The 16,988-nt window shown below is 48.4% G+C and overlaps 1 protein-coding gene across 1 annotated transcript in view; it reads right to left on the reverse strand.

The window, feature by feature from the left end:
- Positions 1-16,988, reverse strand: part of LOC140430530 (Fanconi anemia group A protein-like) — a 179,264-nt gene that overhangs the window by 99,917 nt on the left and 62,359 nt on the right. The window contains 3 exon segments of the mRNA XM_072518055.1: positions 6,733-6,874; positions 8,248-8,324; positions 13,891-14,003. Coding sequence (XP_072374156.1) covers positions 6,733-6,874; positions 8,248-8,324; positions 13,891-14,003 — 332 coding nt within the window.

The raw sequence follows: 16,988 nt of genomic DNA on the forward strand, positions 1-16,988 counted from the left end.
TTTCCGACCCCCCGCTGGGTCGGAGAATCCCGGGGGGAGCAGCGTGAATCCCGCCCCACCGCTCCGACGCTGGCTGCCGTATTCTCTGGTGCCAGTTTTCGGGCGGGGTTTATGCCACGCCGGTCGGGGGCCGTTGGCAGCGGGCCCCCCCAGCAATTCTCCGGGCCCCGATGGGCCGAGCGGCCGTCGGTTCCTGGCCAGTCCCGCTGGCGTGAAATGGACATGGTCCCACATGGCGGGACCTGGCTGGGTAGCCGTCTAGTGGACTCCTCGGGGGGGTGCGGGGGGATCCGGCCTCGGGGGAGGGGTGGCCCCCACGGCGGCCTGGCCCGTGATCGGGGCTCACCGATCTGCAGGCGGGCCTGTGCCGTGGGGGCACTCCTTCCTTCCGCGCCGTCCTCTGTAGGGCTCTGCCATGGCCGGCGCGGAGAGGAAACCTCCTATGCATGCGCAAGAACTCGCCGGTGGTTCTGCGCATGCGTGGGGCCACGGTGGCCCTTCGGCGCCAGTTGGCGCATCGCGAACCCTTCCGCCACATGCCTAGCCCCCGGAAGTGTGGCAGATTCCGCAACTTTCGGGTGACCCGACGCAGGAGTGGGTCGCGCTGTTTTTGGCGCCAGCGTCGGGCCATCCCGCCGATTGCAGGAAAATCCCACCCTTAATGTCTAAAGGAAGGATTTTTACATTAATACTTTTTAAAATTACATATTACACATTACCATTATTAATGTTATCCACTGAACTGACTTGTGCTTTTAATGCCTTCATTAATGTTTATTCTTTCCACCTTTCATAATAGCCCAGATTAGGTTCAATGTGTTTTGCCAGAACTGTGGCTCTCTGAGCTGACATTGAATCATCCAGTCTAAATACTAAGTGCAGCTAATTTCTCATACTGAATCAATATACTTCCATCAGCTGGATTGATGAGATATGTTTACATATCTCCTACAACATTCATCTCAGTTGATTTTCTTCAAATAATTTTGAAAAACAACACAGGTTGTTCTATAAACTTACAAACAATGGGTTAAGCTAAGGAGCAGTGAAAAGTGAAAGTGGGACAAAGGGACAGGGAAAAAGCTACCTATCTTTGTTTATTGCTTTAGTTTTCAAAAGGTAGGTAAATTTTGAAACCAACTAATTATCTCCACTTGACAGTGACAAACGGTGAATGCGAATCACATGTACACAGAAGAGCAACAGAGGAGCAATTGAGGGAGGGGGGAGATGAACGCTGTCATGATATTCAAACATACATCATAACACATACATAATGATAGACAGAGCAACGGACCAATTAGCACACATAACACGACAGCCAATCACAGACAAGAGCAGTCACAGTATAAAACAAGAAACACAACACTTCCTAGGCAGTCCATCTGGAGACGGCACAGGGCCAGGACCTCAAAGCAAGACACTCACACAGTCACAACGTGCTGAGTACCAGGTCTGATGTATAAATAGTTTAATGGAATAAAACTGTGTTGTACCAATCGCAATCGTGTTGGTTCGTCTGTACCTCAGAGCACCCAACACTTCATGGTACCAGAAGTGAATTGATACCTACCGGCAAATCTGCCATCCTGAGCCATGGACACCCTCAACAAACCGCAGCCATTGCAAGTCGCTGGAAACCTGGGCACAAATTGGACGCTCTTCAAGCAGCGCTTCGAACTCTTCATGCAAGCCAATGAAAAACAGGACGCCTCGGACAAAACGAAGATTGCCATGATCCTCACTACCACAGGTCAGCACGCCATCCATGTATACAACTCCTTGGTGTTCGCGGAAGGCGAGAACAAAGCTAAGTATGACACGGTTCTCCTCAAGCTCGACAAGCACTTCAACGTTGAGGTCAACGAGAGTATGTCTTTCAGCAGCGCCTGCAAGGTAAGGATGATCTCTTTCAGTCGTTCTTGACGCACCTCCGCATACTCGCGCAGTCCTGTGGTTACGACACCACCTCAGACTCCATGATCCAGGACCAGATCGTTCTTGGCGTTGCCTCCAGTGGCCTACGCCAGCAGCTTCTAAAAATAAAAGGCCTGACCTTAGCATCTGCAGTTGAAGCCTGTGTCCCGCATGAGAATGCGACTAGCCGCTATGCCCAATTTCAGGCGACCGAATCGGCACGGAGGGGGTCCCACGCGACCGAATCGGCAAGCCAGGCCACCCACGAGGCCGAACGCGTCCAGGCATTCGAGTTTCTCCCGGCCTGGACGAAGGCGGCCGTTTCGCGCGCTTTTCAAGGCCTCCCGCATTTGTGCGCGCCAAAACCTACGGCAACACTGAGGGACGTGCTGCACAGGCGCCTGACGCAAGACCGAACTGCGCATGCGCAGTGGCGTAACGAACACCGTGACGTCACGACGTGCGGCAACTGTGGAGCTGCACATTTAAAAGGACAATGTCCTGCAAAAACCCGACAATACCTACGCTGTGGCAAGATGGGCCACTACGCTGCCTACTGTCGAGCGGCTCAACCTGTTGACCTTCCACATCTCCGACAACCTCGCAGGAACGTGCGGACCATTCAGCCTCCACATCACGACATCCAAACCGATGACACAGATGACCAAGACGCCTTCCGGGTCGAGGTCATTGATGGGAACCGGGTCAACACCATCAATCCGGGTGATGAATGGTGTGCCACCCTGACGGTTAACCGATCGCCGATCACTTTCCGCCTGGACACTGGCGTCTCCGCCAACCTCATAACATGGTCAGCCTTCTACGCCATGAAGGTCAGACCACCAATCCGGCCATCCCGGTGAAAGATGGTCGACTACAACAGGAACGTTATCCCGGCCATGGGATCCTGCCAGTTCCAGGTGACACACAACACACACACGGCCACACTCTCGTTCGAGATAGTCGGCTCATCGAAGGACTCCCTGCTGGGCGCACAGGCATGCAAGACTCTCCACCTTGTGCAACGAATCCACTCTCTCTCTCCAGACGGCATGTCTGACTTCCCGGATGCAGAGTTCAACGCACTGTTCCAATCGCTCCTCGCCCACAACCAGGAGGCATTCGAGGGCATGGGAACACTGCCATACACCTACCGAATTCGCCTCAAACCGGACACTATCCCGGTCGTTCACGCACCTCGCAGGGTTCCCGCGCCACTTAAAAACCACCTCAAGTAGCAGCTGCAGGATCTCCAGGACCAAGGGGTCCTATCCAGGGTCACGGAGCCCACGCCATGGGTCAGCTCCATGGTGTGTGTCAAGAAGCCCTCCGGCGAGCTCCGTATCTGTATTGACCCCAAAAACCTCAATAATAATATTATGAGGGAACATTATCCCATACCCAAACGGGAGGAGATCACCAGTGAAATGGCCCAGGCGAAGATATTCACGAAACTGGATGCTTCTAAGGGGTTTTGGCAGATCCAACTGGACCCGTCCAGCCGAAAGCTATGCACCTTCAACACCCCTTTCGGCAGGTTCTGCTACAACCGGATGCCATTTGGCATCATCTCGGCATCCGAGGTCTTCCATAGAATCATGGAGCAGATGATGGAAGGCATCGAAGGGGTGCGCATATATGTGGACGATGTCATCATCTGGTCCACCACACCGCAGGAGCACATATATCGTCTCCAACGCGTTTTTGCCCGCATACGGGAAAACGGCCTGCGCCTCAACCGAGCCAAGTGCTCCTTTGGCCAGACCGAGTTGAAGTTCCTGGGGGACCATATCTCCCGGTCAGGGGTCCGTTCGGATGCAGACAAGGTGAGCGCCATCACAGCCATGCCGCAGCCGGCCGACAAGAAAGCTGTCCTACGCTTCCTTGGCATGGTCAGCTTCCTGGGGAAGGTCATTCCCAGCCTTGCCTCCCACACGAATACTCTGCGCTACCTCGTCATAAAATCCACAGAGTTCCAGTGGCAACACACACACCAGCTGGACTGGGAGGAGCTCAAACGCAAACTCACCACGGCACCAGTGTTGGCGTTTTTTGACACGTCTCGTGCCACCAAAATCTCAACTGATGCCAGCCAATCCGGCATTGGAGCAATGCTCCTGCAGCGGGATGACACGGCATCATGGGCCCCAGTTGCCTATGCTTCGCGGGCCATGACCCCCACAGAACAGCGCTACGCGCAGATCGAAAAAGAGTGCCTGGGCTTGCTAACCAGTTTAGACAAGTTCCATGATTACGTCTATGGTCTTCCACGGTTCACGGTCGAAACTGACCATCACCCCCTGGTCAGCATAATAAACAAGGACCTGAACAAGATGACCCCTCGCCTCCAGTGCATCCTACTTAAACTCAGGAGGTACGACTTCCAACTGGTCTACACTCCAGGGAAGGACCTCATCGTGGCGGATGCCCTATCCAGAGCAGTGAGCACGCCGCCAGATGCGGAGGGGTTCGTATGTCAGGTCGAGGCACAGGTGGCTTTCACAGCGGCAAATCTGCCGGCTGACAACTCCAGTCTGGCCCGTATCCGCCGAGAGACTGCAGTCGACCCCCTTCTGCAGCGAGTGATGCGCCACATGACGGGAGGATGGCTCAAAGGACAGTGCCCGCAGTTCTACAATGTATGAGACGCCCTAGCCATCATTGGTGGTGTCCTTCTGAAGCTGGACCGGATTGTGATTCCGCACAGCACGCGCCAGCTGGTTCTCGACCAACTACACAAAGGCCACTTGGGGGTCGAGAAGTGCAGATGGAGGGCCCGAGGGGCGTTATACTGGCCGGGCATTAGTGACGATATTGCCAACATGGTGCTCAACTGTACAACCTGCCAAAGGTTTCAGCCGGCGCAACCTCCTGAGACGCTTCTGCCCCATGAGCTGGTGACGTCCCCCTTGGCGAAGGTGGGTGTCGACCTGTTTCACGCGCTCGGCAGGGACTATGTCATCATAGTTGACTACTTCTCAAACTACCCTGAAGTCATACGCCTGCACGATTTGACGTCGTCTGCTGTCATCAGGGCCTGCAAAGACACCTTTGCTCGCCACGGCATTCCGATGACTGTCATGTCGGACAATGGGCCCTGTTTTGCCAGCCAGGAATGGTCGTCCTTTGCTGCTTCGTATGGCTTCACACACGTGACGCCCAGCCCTCTGTACCCCCAGTCAAATGGAAAGGCGGAGAAGGGCGTTCACATTGCCAAGCGGCTCCTCTGCAAGGCTGCTGCTGCCGGGTCGGACTTCTGCCTCGCCCTGCTGGCCTATCGCTCGGCCCCACTAGCCACTGGTCTCTCACCAGCACAGCTGCTGATGGGTCGCACCCTCAGAACCACTGTGCCTTCCATCCTGGCACCAACAATAGACCATGCTCCGGTACTGCATAGGATGCAACTGCAGCGCGGTCGCCAGAAGAAATCGTATGACATACGGGCAACTGATCTTCCCTCCCTGGCCCCTGGAGACAACGTCCGCATCCACCGACCAGACGGTGGCTGGTCAGCACCTGCCGAACTTCTCCGACGCGTGGCTCCCCGCTCGTTCCTGGTACACATGCCTGATGGATCCGTGCGTAGGCGCAATCGCTGAGCTCTTCGCTTACTTCCACGCTCGCAACGGGACCTTACACAGACGCCGTGTCCTACACTGGTTCCTGATAGCTACTTTGTGGAGCTGCCGTATACCATGCCCCTTCTGTCGCCGCCCGTGGCCAGGCCCGCACCTCAGCCGGTGGTTCTCGACCCACCATTGAGGCGGTCAACCCAAATTCGTCGCCCACCTACTAGACTGGACTTATGAGACTGTTCACACGTTGAACTTTTGCAACCACTGTTTTATAACATGTCTCTGTTTTCTCGTTACAGGCATTCGTTTGATCGTTCCAAATTTCCACGTTGTTCTTCTTTTTGTTATGGTACAACCTCGTTAGCATGTCACACCTGACATCACCCCTTGTATATGGTTAAGCCCCATGTACATGATGTAAATATTACGCACACACACACATTTAGCTGCACTCAGGACACATTTATATTTATAACCACGTAGGCACATAATCTTGTAAAAAAAGGGGGGATGTCATGATATTCAAACATACATCATAACACATACATAATGATAGACAGAGCAACGGACCAATTAGCACACATAACACGACAGCCAATCACAGACAAGAGCAGACACAGTATAAAACAAGAAACACGACACTTCCTGGGCAGTCAATCTGGAGACGGCACAGGGCCAGGACATCAATGCAAGACACTCACACAGTCACAACGTGCTGAGTACCAGGTCCGATGTATAAATAGTTTAATGGAATAAAACTGCGTTGTACCAATCACAACTGTGTTGGTTCGTCTGTACCTCAGAGCACCCAACACTTCAAACGCAGCAGAGAATTGACAGAAATAGAAGAGAATGGGCAATAAAAAGACATTAGAGACACTCAAGGGAGTAACTACATTCTCGGACTTAACATGTGCAATGCTACAATTGATCGATCAATTATTATATCAAAATCCTCAGGATGGTAACCTCAATGTCATAGTACAAAATGGGTATCTTGCAATGGAAGGACTGTTGTTCTTACTTTCCCTCCAGCTGATGCACAGTAATCTCTAAAAGAAACAATACTCCAAAAAAGATACTCATCAGTCCTTTTTACTCCAAATCTCTCAGCCTGTTAGAAGAAATGTGACTCGGACTAATCATGAGCATGGCCAGGGGAGATACGCTGTTATGATACTTTATTTTATGACATCTGAAATCAATTCAAGTCACCAACCTCTTATCCGTTATTTCCTACCTTTCAAATGCTGTTGGGTCTGTGGCTGGCACACCAACTGTGTAGAAGCACAGGACAGTACATTCTGCCAGTTAACCTCATGGGTCTCCAAAACTTGCTGAAAATGAGTTATCAGCTCTGCTGCACTAAATACTACAAACAGCTGCACGAGGGTGAGAAAGTATAACAAAACATATCACTAATCCAAAAAGGTTAAAACATAGTTTAAAGCAAGGAAAAGTTCAAAATTGGAAGAGTTCATTACATTGGAAAAGGAGGGGAGGTGGCCGGGTGGTACAAGGGAAAAGAGATGGAATATGTATTAGAAAATAAAAGGAGAAGCTTCCGACATCAGAAACTGATTTGGGCTGCACATTCTAAACAGGCCAATACACTTGCTGACTGCTGAGGCCTTGCCTAATTTTGAAAGCTCTCGAGGATTAAAGATTGTGTACTGAACTAGCTGCTGTCGCAATGCACTGGTGAAGGTACAGCTGAGGAGGAAACAAAATTCACTGGGAGGGGATAATGTGAAATTATGCAAAAGACAGAGGAAGAGGTGACACAGATTTTCTTCTCTCCGCCTAGGCAGTTACTCTACTCAACCATCTAAACACAATGGAAGGAGTAGAATTCATTACTCACACCAGACATAAACAGCAATAGCGAATGTGTAAAATAGGGATCAGTCAATCTCGGCTCAGATGTTTTGGGTCATTTTGACCGGAATAAATGCCACCTTTTGATTTGAACACAAATCCAAAACACAAATTACTGAGGCAGAGCCTTCACCACAGGTCAAGGATTTGGCTCACTACAATCGGTACATTTTTCAAAGGACCTGTAGAACAGCCTAGCCTAAATTAAACCGACCAAGGTTCGGCTCATTTTGCCTTCTAAACCAGTTATACCAAGATTAATTTAACTTGTTTTTAAACCACTTTTCAATTCAGGATCAAGATAGTTCACAATATTGTCTGATAATGCTTTTTGCTTTTTGGCACATTGGACTGTACAGAAAAGCTAGTCCTTCTAGTTTAAGAGTCCCTTTGCCAAATAAAACTGGAATTTACAAGCAGAAACGTATTGGGTTGGATTCTCCGCTTGAGAGACTAAAGGCTGAATTGTCCGCCGTCGGGATGCTCCGTTTTGCCGGCAGGCTGGGGGTTTCCCGATGGCGTGGGGCTGCCCCACAAATGTGAAACCCCTATGACCAGCCGGTGAAACGGAACATCCCGACGGCATGCCACACCAGAAACCTGGTGCAGCAGGATGGACAATCCTGCCCTATGTGTTTCCGCCGGGACTGAATAGCAAACCTCGCTATTGTGCCGCCCGCTCAAAATGGCGGCTCGATAACAGGATTCTGAACGGAATCCCTTGGGCTTCCCACCATAATCTCCCCAACGGAGAATCCAGACCCATACCTTCCTGGACATTTTCTTCCCATATCACAATTAAAGTACAATTTGGTTCATACATGTGCAGTAAACGCAACTTCTTGAAATGCAACTATATATTACAATAGTCAATTACCTTCCTGTATAACGTTATTAGAAGTGGCCTTGATTTGGCAAAGCACCACCCTCCCTGCATTCGAATGGCATCTGATGCTGTGAAAGGAAGAAATGCTAAAGTTATATACAACATTCCCTCCTGATCTGAATTGTTCTTTCATACTAATCGTTTGGAAATACTTGCGAGGCATTTTCCACCATTTTTCCAGGAGTCACAGAAGGAGCCTTTAACCAGCTAAGCTCTTGAGGTGATCAGACAGATGATAAAGGATAATGCAACATGATACCATCTAAATGATTCCCAGGTTGAGAACAGCAGAAACGTGTGGCAACCATATTCAATTTTACACTCCTTTTAATTGGCCATTTCTTCCTTTTTTTCCCTTGAAGGTGATGACTCTGGCTTTATTACAAACAAGCTGCTGGCAGTTCTCTGTGGATCTCTCAGTAATATTGCCATAATTCATACGTTAGCTGAATGTTTAGTGACATTGGGCTATTCACCATTGGGGAGCATCATAGAGAGAGTTTGATCCTGTCTCTGTGTGTCACCCACATACAACACCAGTTACCAATAGCATTCAAATGAGAGAGGCTGAGAGTGTTTGCATCATAGAATCCATACAGTGCAGAAGGAAACCATTCAGCCCATTAAGTCTGCACAGACCTTCTGAAAGAGCACCCTCCCTCGGCCCAATCCCCCACCCTATCCCCGAAACCCACTTAGGGGCAATTGAGCATGACCAATCCACCTAACATGCACATCTATGGACTGTGAGAGGAGACCGGAACATCCGTCTGAAACCTTAGCAGACATGAGAAGAATCTGCAACTCCACACAGACAGTCACTCAGATTGGAATCGAACCGGGTTTCTGGTGCTGTGAGGCAGCAGTGCTAACCACTGTGCCACCCTTAATTTGTTTCCTGACATTTCTCCCTCCTTGGCCAACTCTAGTGCAGCCAAGATTACCCTCACTGAGCTATATCTCAGCAGAGACCTGAGATTCAGCCTGAAACCTTCAGCTATGACATTGTAATGCTGTTCCTTGTTAATCATTTGGTTATTGGACTTCCGATGGTGGTCATGATATGACCAGTCGCACACAGGGTGACTCCTGCGTGAAGGTGTAGATTTTGGAGCTTCCTGCCCATTTGATGGGTGGTTTTTGGTGATGAATCGTGAGAGGAGAGGAGGATGGTGGATTCTCTCCTGTGTGGGATGCCGATAGGCGACCAGACACATTTCAAGTTGGCAAGAGCCCTTGCCCAGTGGTTGGAAGACTCTTGTGGCACAGCAGCAGTGGGGAATATGACGGAGGGTGATGAGTCATCGTCAGTGTCCAATTTGCAGATGGAGAAGGTAATGAGCTTCATCAAGTGGGAATTCAGATAGCGGCGCATGGAGATGCAGGCGGACTAGTCGGTAGCGATTGAGGTTGGAGTGGCATTGCTTTGTGGGTCGCTGGAGCGGCTGGAGGCGCAGGAGGTGGCGATCAAGGAGATGGAGAGGACGGTATCGGATCAGAGCGTTCGAATCGTCTCGTTGGAGGCCGAAATGGAGATGATGGGGAAGATATGCAAGATGCTGTGGGCAAGGGTCGATGACCAGGAAAATCGGTCAAGGCGGCAGAACCTACGTATTTTGGGGCTGCCGGTGGGAGTAGAAGGAACAAGTGCCACCAGCTACGTGTCGAAGGTGTTTGGGAAGCTGGTAGACGAGAAGGTCTTTGAGGGGTCCGCCGAAGTGGATCGGGTCCACTGGTCCTTGAGACAGAAGCCAAGGGCTGGAGGGTCGCCCTGGGCTGTGATTGTGCGAATGCACAAATTCCAGGATAAGGAGGTAATCCAGAGGTGGACCCAGACAACTCGTGGCTGTAGCTGGGAGGAAACTCGGCTCCGGATATATGAAATGAATGAAAAATGAAATGAAAATGAAATGAATGAAAATCGCCTATTGTCACAAGTAGCCTTCAAATGAAGTTACTGTGAAAAGCCCCTAGTCGCCACATTCCGGCGCCTGTTCGGGGAGGCTGGTATATACCAGGACATTGGGGCTGAACTGGCCAAGAAGTGGGCGGGTTTCGAAAGGGCCAAAGTTCAAACAGGAACAAACAGGAACAAAGTTCGGATTGAGGTGTTGTACCCCGCCAAGTTGTGGGTTACGTTCCAGGGCGGAGTTTCAAGAGAAATTTGAGTTGCCATGGGGAAGTGAGTACTGATAAGTACAGATGCGGGACTTTGCATGGAAAGAAGTACTCGAGTTCCCGTCATTACCCGAGTTTTCGCTTCTGGAAAAGCTGTTGATTCCAGATATATGGGAGAAGGGAGGATTGGAGATATCAATGGATGGTTGGGAAAGAAAGAGACGGCATTGGTATCGAGGGCGTATCGTGGGAGGAGGAGCTGGGGATCGAGCTAGGGTGGGGGATATGGAGAGAGGTATTGTGCCGGGTCAACACAACCTCCTCGTATGCGAGGATGAGTCTTATTCAATTTAAGGTGGTGCACAGGCTGTATATGACAAGGTCCCAGATGAGTGAATTTTTCCAGGGGTGAAAGAATGCTGTGAGAGGTGTGGGAGGGGGCTGGTGAACCCCACATGTTCTGGGGGTGTGAGCAATTGGAGGGGTTTGGGGAGGTATTTAAGGTTTTTTTTGTCAGAGATACTTGGGGTTGGAGTAAGGCCGTGCCCCCTGGTGGCGATATTCAGGGTGCCGGAAATGCATTGGAGGGAAAGGGGACCGATGTGATAGCCTTCGCCTCCTTGATTGCCCGGCGGAGGATACTGTTGAATTGGCGATCAGCAGCGCCGCCAGGGGTGGCGACACGGATGGGGGACGTACAGGAATTTCTGAGCTTGGAGAAGATTAAGTTTGTCCTGAGGGTGTAGGAGCACGGGTACTGCGCGAGATGCTATCCGTTCTTATCCATGTTTCAGGAATTGTCTGTATCCAGGAGGGAGGGGGGGGATATAAAAGGGGAATATTTTGTACAAACTGTGTATGTTAACAGAATGTATGAATGTTCAGTGTGATGAGTGGTTTGAGTTTGGAATAAAACAAATTTTTAAAAAGTCATCTGGTTATCAGGATCTAATGAGCAGCAGTTACAAGGGAGAAATTGCAGCTTTGATTTGGTTTTTAAGCCGCATTATTTCCCCAACCCAATCATCAGCAGCCATAAGAGAAACAGTCTCGACGTTACTGTCATATTATGCACTCATGTTCATAATGAGATACAGACAGGCAGTGATGGACACACACAGGAACCAATCACCACACAGAATACAGAACAACCAATCACCAGGCAGGACACTACAGGGTACATTACCAGTATAAAACACACGAGGCAGGAAGGCTCGGCCTCTTCGTACTGGTGATAGCTGTAGCAACAGTCAGGGTGCAATGTACAGTCAGCACCTACTACACATGGCACACAGCAAGTCGGGGCAAGCCAGACCAAGGTTAGCAAGCTTAGATTAATCGAGTGTCGACCCACAGCGAACTGTGTACATTGTTCGGCAAGTTCAATAAAGCAGAGTTGAAACATCTACAGCGTTGGAAGCCTGTTTTCAAGTGATACTGCATCGAGTTGCAGTCCGTGTTAATCCAACATTTTTAACACATCAGTTACCAGAGACCAGTAGGTCATTGCTGCTTTTAAGAAACACAATCCCACAAAATCCTCCCCCTCCTGCTGTCTCTACATATATTGGTGCGAAGCCCTGTCAACGAATGAGATTGTGAGAATGGACAAATCCAGATTGATCACCGTGATCTCTGTTGGCCAATGTGATTGTTTAAATTAATGAATTCATAGAATCATAGAATTTACAGTGCAGAAGGAGGCCATTCAGCTCATCGAGTCTGCACCGGCCCTTACAAAGAGGACCCTACTAAAGCCCATGTATCTACCCTATCCCCATAACCCAGTAGCCCCCACTTCACATTTTTTGGACACTAAGGGCAATTTAGCATGGCCAATCCACCTAACCCGCACATCTTTGGACTGAATGCTCCTGGCTTTACCAAAAGACCAACCTTACAAAGATCAAATTTCATGATTCATTTGTTTTAGGAATATAACTTTTGGTTGGGGATTCAAATTTTTAAATGTAATATAAATGAAAACTCCCGGTTTGAGAATCTAGTAAACAAACCTAGGATAATCGCAGTTTAAAGGGTGACCTATGATCGGGCATGTAAGTAGGAAAACACTGGGTGATTCCCTCTCTGGGCTTCATGATGGAGGCAGAGAGTCTACAGCTATCTCAATAAGGGGTTCAAATTATTTGCATGGTTTCCCAGAACAAAGGGAAGATTTAGGAGCTGGCGATGATTAGTTTAAATTTCTGTCCAGAACATCCCAGTTATACCACATTGCTACAGAAAATATTTTTTTCTTTTGGATTTATTTCTTTGATTTATCGCAAAAGGGTTCAGTCGATGTTTGGTGGCTGCTGAATCCAGGACCCAACAATATTTCCTGATTTGGTGTCATTAAGCAATGAGGCACATGCTTCCGCTGGGGAGTCCACACTCATGAAACATCGAAGGAGGTTTGGAGGGATGATTTAGCCGAATATTAGTGGAAGGACTCCAAGAAATCTCATACCTCAGAGAATTGCGGGAACACCGAGGAGAATAAAAGTTAATTCCTGAGAGCTATGGCACACATTGGTTTGGTCCCATGAGAAGTGAAAAAACCCTTAGGATCCTCTAAAGTATTGGGGAATTCTTGGATATTAATACAAATGAATTGCGAGTGCCCAGTTGGGATTTTCAGATTTGAAGTACAAGTATTTACAAAATAGTTTTAAGCTACTAATAATAATCTTTATTATCACAAGTAGGCTTACATTAACACCGCAATGAAGTTACTGTGAAAAGCCCTAGTCGCCACATTCCGGCGCCTGTTCGGGTACGCAGAGGGAGAAATCAGAATGTCCAAATTACCAAACAGCATGTCTTTCGGGACTTGTGGGAGGAAACCGGAGCATCCGGAGGAAACCCACACAGACAAGGGGAGCACGTGCGGACTCTGCACAGACAGTGACCCAAGCCAGGAATTGAACCTGGGACCCTGGTGCTGCGAAGCAACATTGCTAACCACTGTGTTACCATGCTGCCATACTAGTAACTACTTTGTTAACTCTTGTACAGTAAGTTTTGTTCAACACATGAAACCCTGGGGCATAATTCTTTCAGTTAACTGGGAGTTTGATTTTTTTTAAGTGACTGGTCTCCACTGAGATCATAGCACCAGCAAGTAGCCATCCAAGTCAAACAAAATCCAGACTTGCAATTTTAAAACAACTGCCCAATAAAAATGGTGCAATTTGTATATCAACACAGGTGACAGCCAGTATTGCAAAATCGCTTCCTTCTTGATAAATGGAACATAATATGCCACAATTAACCAAAGAACATTATTGATGCTGTTACTGGGGAAGTTGTTGGGCAGATTTAACCTCCTTACTAAAGGATTCAGCCAGGATTAAAGAAGGTCGTCTCTTCTATTACTTGGAAAGGAAAACAAAATAAAACATTTTTGAAAAGCCCAAAGAACGAGAGCTCAGGTTCATAATAGGCTCGCCATTAACTTATATGTGTGTAAGAGGAAGTGTTGACTGAATTATCAATGTTATTTGTTATTGTTACCTTCAAGCACCGGATTGTAGGTGAGAATCTGCGTTAGTGTATGGTAGAAGAACTGCTTTAGTGAATCCACAGAGATGGCACCATGGAACGATGCCACGTCAAACATACTCAGCCTGTAAGAAGAAGGATGAATATAAATGATTAAAAAGCGGCACACAGGGTACCTGCAATAAACATATTTCATAATTTGTTTTTTAAAAAGCAGATTAGATTTTGTATTTCACTACCAATGATGCACAATTTTAAGAATTGCTGAGTCCAGATTAATAGCAAAATTTCTAATTTCACAAACAAGGCATTCATTCCCTCCACCACCGGCGCACATGACAGCCATGTGTACCATCTACAAGATGCACTGCAGCAACTCATCAAGGCACCTCTGACATCACCATCCAGACCCAAGGGGCGGGATTCTCCGGGAATCGGCGGGGCGGGCAGAAACGGCGCAGTGGAGTGGCGGGAACCACTCCGGCGTCGGGCCGCACCTTCAGGGGGTAGGACCGCGCCGGAGTGGTTTGCGCCCCACCGGCCGGCGTAGAAGGCCTTTGGCGCCGCGGCAGCGTCTGCTGACGTCATCCCCGCGCATGCACAGGGAATTCACCTTCGCGCCAGCCATTGCGAAGGCATACACAGCCGTCGCGTAGGAATAGAGTGCTCCACGGCACAGACCCGACCGCGGATCGGTGGGCCCCGACCGCGGGCCAGGCCACCGTGGGAGCACCCCCTGGGGCCAGATCGCCCCGTGCCCCCCCCCCCCCCCCCAAAGGACCCTGGAGGCCGGCCACGGAGCTGGGTCCCACCGGTAGGGTTCCTACCTTGATTTACGCCGGCGGGACCCGGCAAAGACAGGCGGGAACTCGGCCCATCGTGGGCCGGAGAATTCGGGCGGCCCCGAGTCACGCCGGTCCCCGCCATTCTCCCAGGCGGGCGGCGTGATTCACGCCTCGGCGGCTTTTTGGAGATGGGAGAATTCGGAGGCCGGCGTTGGCGGGATTCACGCTGACCCCCGGCGATTCTCCAACCTGGCGGGGGGTCGGAGAATCCCACCCAAGGTCTCTACCAACTGGAAGGACAAGGGCAGCAGGTGCATGGGAAGACCGCCAACTGGAAGTTCCCCTCTAAACCACACTGTATCCGGACTTGAAACTATATCACCGTTCCTTCACTGCCACTGAGTCACTGAAACTCCCTCCCTAACAGCACTGCACATCTACCTTTGGAACGCAAAGGTTCAAAAAGGCAGCACACCACCACCACCATCTTCTTAAGGGCAATAAATGTTGGCCTTACCAGGGACGCCACATCCCAATAATATAAGTGATCCTGCTGAAATAGAGTAAATCTACTCTTCATTCTCCAGTTTTAGAGGTTTTACTACCTGCTATTGTAAACTGTACGTTCAGTTATTTGTTTACGCAATTTAGCAGTCTCATCCACTCTTCAACTCAACAGATGTGAAGTGTACAGATCAGTGCAACTGATATATCAACTTATAATTAGACAGATATTCAGTACAAAAACCTCTGGATTACCACTATACATATAGACATGCGTGCCTTCATATGTACATGCACGCCTTCACATATACAAGCACTACGTCAACTATTCTCAGTAAGAAATATGAATATTCTTGTTGAACACTGAACAAAGTTCGGATTCGGAATGATAAATTAATTTGGTCTGGTGACCTTGTTTACTTTGTGTAATTCAAAATGCATTGTTCAGGTTAAGAGTGGCAAAGTTGTAAAACAGAATTTCAGAAAGAACTGAACAGAAGCTTAAGTAACAAAATGTCAGAAGTATCTGTTCTGGAAAATGTCAATCACAATTCGAACCAAACCAATTTCAAATATTGGTTCTTGCTATTTAACCTTACCACACGATCTAAAGCCGGTGAATACATCCCACTAAGAAGGAAAGAACATCTTTATCTACAGTGACCCAGACATCTCACAATTCTGGACATTAAACACACCTTGTGCAAAATCACCAAGGATAATGGATGAACTGGTCATTCAACGAGCAAAGTTGAAAACTCCAATTAAATTGTGTACAAAACTAAACACAAAAAAAGGACTTTCTTAACATCAAACTCCCGCTATTGACTCTATGTAGGAATGTATCATTTCAATCCATCGGTCAAATAGACAAGTCTGATCACTAATGAACAAGTAAACAATTTATTCAAAAACTCTAACACAAGGATAAGCCAATCCAAATCTTGCTGTGAACATAAATTGTCCTTGTCCCATCGCACAGAACTGCAATCAAACATTACATCCAAACAGGTTTTGTTTCACTGTGGAACATGAATGAAGACTATATGCCAAAAATATTTAGTTACCCAAGCCAAAGCACAGAATTACCTGAGCATAACAAAGTTCTTACACTATCAGCACACACCAGGCTCTACGTGAAACAGAAATTTCAACATCCTGCCTATCAATGAATGAAGTGGCAGCCTGTGAGAAAGTTAAGCACACAGGGAAAGATATCTGACCCATTAATATCAACGCTTTTAGTGCCTTTGATTATCTCCAGACTCACCCTCAACACGGCTGAATAAGGAACTGTGTTGAAGATGTGGAGGAAGAGATTTGTCCAATTCAATAAATTATATTGTAACATTCTATCCATGATTTCTGAACAATAAATGGTGGCTGTAATTGGTTGGAAAATTATTTTTCCTCCTTTAACATCCTGTTTGTCCGAAGATGCTGACTCAAGCGGCACGCAGCCACAAATCCAATACCTTTCCAAGGGACCATTGTTCAGTTGTGAGTTGAAAGCATAGATATTGACAGAATATTTATCCAGATAGGCATTGAATCAGCTCTCAGTAAACACACACACAAATATGCAGCTTGAAGTCACTGGTCTGCAATTAGTAGTGGGGAGCCTGACTGACTCACAGACCAGTGAGAAGCCAGTCACATTACACCAATCACAGGCTTGGTTAAGATCTACTAACTGCAAAGGTTAGCTATCAAATCTGGAGCATGCCTTGCCTGTACGGTTCCATTCATCATTAAACCCTGGGAAGCTTTCTCCTCAATCATCGTACCACTCATTACCAGTGGCAACTTCTGCTCTGTTAT

The sequence above is a fragment of the Scyliorhinus torazame genome, chromosome 10, assembly GCF_047496885.1.
Source record: "Scyliorhinus torazame isolate Kashiwa2021f chromosome 10, sScyTor2.1, whole genome shotgun sequence".
Taxonomy (NCBI): domain Eukaryota; kingdom Metazoa; phylum Chordata; class Chondrichthyes; order Carcharhiniformes; family Scyliorhinidae; genus Scyliorhinus; species Scyliorhinus torazame.